Source organism: Montipora capricornis, chromosome 2 (genome assembly GCF_036669925.1).
Source record: "Montipora capricornis isolate CH-2021 chromosome 2, ASM3666992v2, whole genome shotgun sequence".
NCBI lineage: Eukaryota > Metazoa > Cnidaria > Anthozoa > Scleractinia > Acroporidae > Montipora > Montipora capricornis.
Window position 1 is genome coordinate 49317009 of NC_090884.1, and position 5000 is coordinate 49322008.

The 5000-nt window shown below is 36.4% G+C and overlaps 1 protein-coding gene across 2 annotated transcripts in view; it reads right to left on the reverse strand.

The window, feature by feature from the left end:
* The window catches only part of LOC138025365 (uncharacterized), a 10165-nt gene that overhangs the window by 2755 nt on the left and 2410 nt on the right, over window positions 1-5000 (reverse strand). For both annotated transcript variants that reach the window (XR_011127166.1, XM_068872586.1), the window contains exons 3-7: window positions 4905-5000; window positions 3316-3792; window positions 3003-3227; window positions 2569-2800; window positions 1799-1851 (exon numbers count right to left, since the gene is read on the reverse strand). The exon at window positions 4905-5000 is cut by the window's right edge and continues 194 nt beyond it. Coding sequence is in view for 1 of the 2 variants with exons in the window: in XM_068872586.1 (XP_068728687.1) it covers window positions 1799-1851; window positions 2569-2800; window positions 3003-3227; window positions 3316-3792; window positions 4905-5000 (1083 nt within the window). In the remaining variant the exon portion in view is untranslated. The remainder of the gene's footprint in view (window positions 1-1798; window positions 1852-2568; window positions 2801-3002; window positions 3228-3315; window positions 3793-4904) is intronic.

A 5000-nucleotide genomic window follows, 5' to 3' on the forward strand; every position in this document is an offset into this window, starting at 1 on the left:
CAAAGAAGTATGACGAGAACTGTTTAAATCCAAAGACCATGACTCTTTGAAGGTCAAATGTCTAGAGGGAGAGAAAAGGCAAGCTAAATAAGAAATGCCATTTATTTAAAGGAGCAGTGTCACAAGGATTTTGCTGTTTTAGGTCAATTCTGTGCTTATAAAATCATTACTTTGGGTCTTTAATCATTAAACAAAATGCTTCTGTAAAGCTACAACGAATACATCAACGGAATTTTATCAGAGAGGGCTAACCATAATAAATTTCTTGAGGATTTTTGGAACATGCAGCATCAAAACCTGAAAAAATTGGCAATTTTTTTCAAGTTTCAATCTATTTCAATCCATGCCATCCATAGCGACAGGCGACAAGAAACAGTTTCAGTACATTCAAATAGCCTTTAATAACAAAACTAGATCATTCATTAGTTTTGAAATTCAATCAATGCGAAGACACCTGGCTTTTTGTAAAGTTGCCAAGTAGCGTGACAATGCCCCTTAAAGGGCTTAGTAAACAACTAATCCTAACTCACATTCAAATATATGAATTTCAATAATAATAATTATAATGATAATGTACTATAACTTTTATTTATATTTATAACATAGATAGGACCCTGCGCGCGCTCTCTGATTGGTCAAAAACCTATGTTTTATCAGAGTATAAAACATCGAAAAAGCGTGTTTTATCGTTTTGCGCGCGTAAAATCTATATCATAAAGCAAATGAAGAAGCCTAAGCCGTGTATTACACTGTGATAAAACACTCCAGTCATTTGAGAACACTCGAGAAATGTAGAAAACACTCGCCTGCGGCTCGTGCTTTCCACATTTCCCTCGTGTTCTCAAATGCCTGTCGTGTTTTATCACAGTGTAATACACGGCTTAGGCTTCTTTATTTGCTAAATAATTCATCAAATCTTTTCACTCGCACGCAATTGGTTTAAACACGTCACTTGACCGAATATCACCCAGCTAAAACTGGGGGATATCCGAGAATATCCCCCAATTGTCAAAACAACTCGCGTTGCGAAAAATATTTGAAGGATAATAAACATGAAAGCCTCCATTTGGGGCGAAAATATTCTCGGGTATTTGTCCTTGGACATTATCCGTTCCTCGAAGCTCATAGTTTTCCTCAAGCTGTGCTCTCCGAAAGCTGTTCGCTTCTCGGAGCAGATAATGTCCGCGGACAAATATCCTAGAATATTTTCGCCCCAAATGGAGGCTACTGTTTATATATACTATTGCCCCATCAAAGGGAACACTTGTCTTCCCTCCAAGGACCAGGAGGGATGTAGTTTGATCTTTTAAATGCACATTTAAAAAATAGTAAACAAGATAATGTTAAAGTGCCTATAACCCCAAAATATTTTTTTCGCTTAAATAAATCTTTTCACCTGTTCGAAACAAACTGCACCTTTTAACTTTTTTATAGGCTGTAAAAGTTACGAAATCTAGCCATCATCTGTTGCATGACCGAGCTAGTAAGGGGTATGGGTCTATTCCTGGGTTGACGTAACAGACTGATTTACGTGAGATTAAGTGTTTGTAAACATGCATGCAAATAAGTTTGTGACATCAACCCAGGAATAGACCCATACCCCTTACTTGCTCGGTCGTGTTACAGATGATGGTCAGATTTCGTAACTTTTACAGCCTGTAAAAAGTCAAGATTAGGGCTAAAAAGGTGCAAAAAGGCGCAATGCTTTTCAAACAGGTGCAAAGAGTTATTTAAGCGAAAAAAATATTTTGGGGTTATAGGCACTTTAATAAACAAGTTAATCTTTATTCAGCAATACCTGCCATGCTAAAAACTTTGCTGCACGTGCTCGTTTGGAGTTGTCAACATACTCTGCAAAGATTAAAAGGAAAACTTAGATGTAACCCAGTTTGTCACCCCAAAAAGTTAGGCGTGAGGAATCAGATCAAGGGGAAAATTATTGTAAATATACATACACTGTAAAAGTAATTATTATATACCACACAGGTGAATAGTACTTTTCAAGCATGCTGATTGGCTAGCTTGGAGGTGATTAACCAAGTACTATTCACCTCTGAGCAGCCGAAGAAAAACAAAATGGCTTTTGTTGGTAAATTATCGCAAATAAAGTTACTCTTTGGGCTGCTAGTTATTCAGCTTGTGTGGTATATACACCTCAGTGTCAGTGAAAGTGGTGGATATTTATCTCCACTTCAGCGAATAATTGTTAATTATAAGAATGTCTATCATTTTAATTACAACTGTATTTTGGTGTTGTGTTTATTATGGCCTGGTTTACTGGTTAACTAGCATACAGTTGTTGGTAATCCAATGAAAGTGTAACTTTCAAGTGGCCAAATAAAAAAGGAGCTCTAATGAAAAAAGGTGAATGTAATTGAAGTTGATTCCAAAATGTTGAATGTTAAACATTTGAATCACTTCCTCATCAAACAGACTAGCTTTCATTTTCAACCATAATGACAGCCAGGTGAAGTGACCCATTGTTTGACTTTTAATCTTTTGATTGCTTTTTTAATGGACAAATGACTTAATACAGTTTGTTGAATAAAGTTTTTGATGTAAGCATACCTGTGTTGTTGTGCTCCTCTGCCCATTCTTCGAAATATCTCCATCCCTGTTGTATGTTTTTGAATACAGCTGACTCATTGGATCTTATAAACACATGGCTAAGGATTCCCTTTTCAAAAATGTGGTGGCATGCTTGTAGGTACCTTGCTGTTTCTTTCACAACATCAGTTTTCTCTGGGCCTTCACTACTCAAATTTGCATATTCTTCCAAGGCTGCAATCATATAACGTTGCTGTAGAATGTAAAAGTAGACAAAACCACTTATCACTGTTCCATTCATAAAAATGGAAGCTTCATCTCAATTGTAAATATTTGAACCTTAATTATTGCCAGGATCTGTATATATGACATAAATTATCATTCTTTAGTCAATTTCAAGCTAAGGAATAGAACCATAAAGTTCTATAAATTTAACATAATTTTCCCTCTCTTACCTGCATTATCTTTGCAGGCATAACATTTAGTCTTGTCCAGCAGTCACGTTGCACATAGCTATACCTCAGACCAGGGACACGCCTACCCAGACCTTTTGCAGATCTCTCTTGATCCCTGTAATATTGATCAATTATTGGCTGCCAGCCAAAAGTAGTGCCTCCCTTCTCGAAAGCTTTTTTCCCCTTGTTCCTTGAACTGTACAAAGCTGCAATGATGTTCTTCAACTGGACAATATAAGAAACAATAACACCCAGGTGTTACAAATTGTACACATGAGAATAATTAAATACTTGAATTATTATAATACCTTACCTGGTGAGCAGGGCATATCATGACAAAGCAGGTTTTGTCTGATCTGGTGCTGAATGGATTGATGAAACTGGCCTTGAACTGGTATCGTTCAGCACCACTGTCTTCTACTGGGAGCTGCTCATTTGCATAGCCACAAAGCCTCTTAAAAAGGGCTAAGTTACAGGAAGCTCCATCACCAACCAATAGAATGACATGGAACCGGTACTTTTCAAGGGTACTGATCACCTTGAAGACGATGTCATGTAGAAACTTTCCATCCAGGGGTACCTCACGGAGAAAGTAAGGCCCAGCAAACTCAAACCCAGATGTCATATCCCGCCAGTAGGTCTGAAGAACGTAACTTGCCCTTTGACCAGCTCCATTTTCTGAGATGAACAGGGACTCATAAACATCATGAAGACATGACCAGTCATTTTCATTCATTGCATAGCCAATGGCAACACCATCTGTGCAACGGATCTGAATCTTACTCTGCACCTGTTAATTACAACTTACAATTATTTCAAAAGCATTTCATGGTCAGAAATTCCAGTTAAAATATTTTTATATTATGCAAATGAGGAAAGTGATGACATCATCGGTGGTTTCACTAAAATAGTACAACACTCAATCAAGAATACCTCCATAAATATTAAAAAAAATGTAAATCACAAAAGAAACAAAATCCACTGTGCCATTGCTATGACAACAGTTATGCTGCTGTTCCTGTTTCAATTAAGACTAAAATTTCCAGATCATCTTAAAGAAGGATAATTCACTGCCAATAATCTTACTGGGGAGAGGTAAGAAAAAATGCATGTAAACCATGTGTGAATCTCTGAGAAAGACCCTCTGTCCCAGTTTAAAAAGTTGGAAATGGAGATATTTGTTTTCCCAGACAGAGACTGGATCCAAGAGCACTGCCATGGCAACAACATAGCAGGTGTCATTCTGTTTTGCTTGTGATGTGCATTTCTATTGATAAGTTTGAAGATCACTGCTCCAATATTTCTAGAGATATTCTTGATTCAGTATTTTGTTGTTCAAGTGGAGCTATTTATGACATGATCACTTTCCTCATTGGCATGATTAATACAAAAACATGAATATCTCTAAAATGAAAAAAGATATTCCAAATTATAAGGGAAATTCCATTCTTCTTTACTTTGAAAATCATTTCAAATAAGCAGCAATTATTTTGTACTGCATGGGCACTTTAAAGGCTTCACCAATCCAATAACAGTTTTGAGTTACTGAATGGATCTGAAAGTAACAGTTTAATTTACACTAACAACAACATAAAACTGTATATGCAATAACAAAAGGGGTCAGACGAAACTGCATATTGAGCTAGGTTTTTTAACTTTGTCAAATTTAACTCAGTTCATACTCCATGTTTCAACAATACAGCAAAAAAACGCTTAAAATTTAAATAGGTTATATTACTTCATGATCTGCAATGAGCCCTATAATGATTCAAATAACATCATTGATGATTGCCATGTATATGCATGTAGATGTACCAAACATTAAGGAAGATATAGTAAAACTTAAATACAGATACACCAATATGGCTGTTATGATAAGCAAAGGGAATACCCTCTATTCACCTTTGTCTCATCAAACAAGAGTTCTCCAACTCCCAGTGGCTCTGGTCTTCCACTAAGGACTGCAGTGGTTTTAAATTGATTAAACAAAGTGAGTTG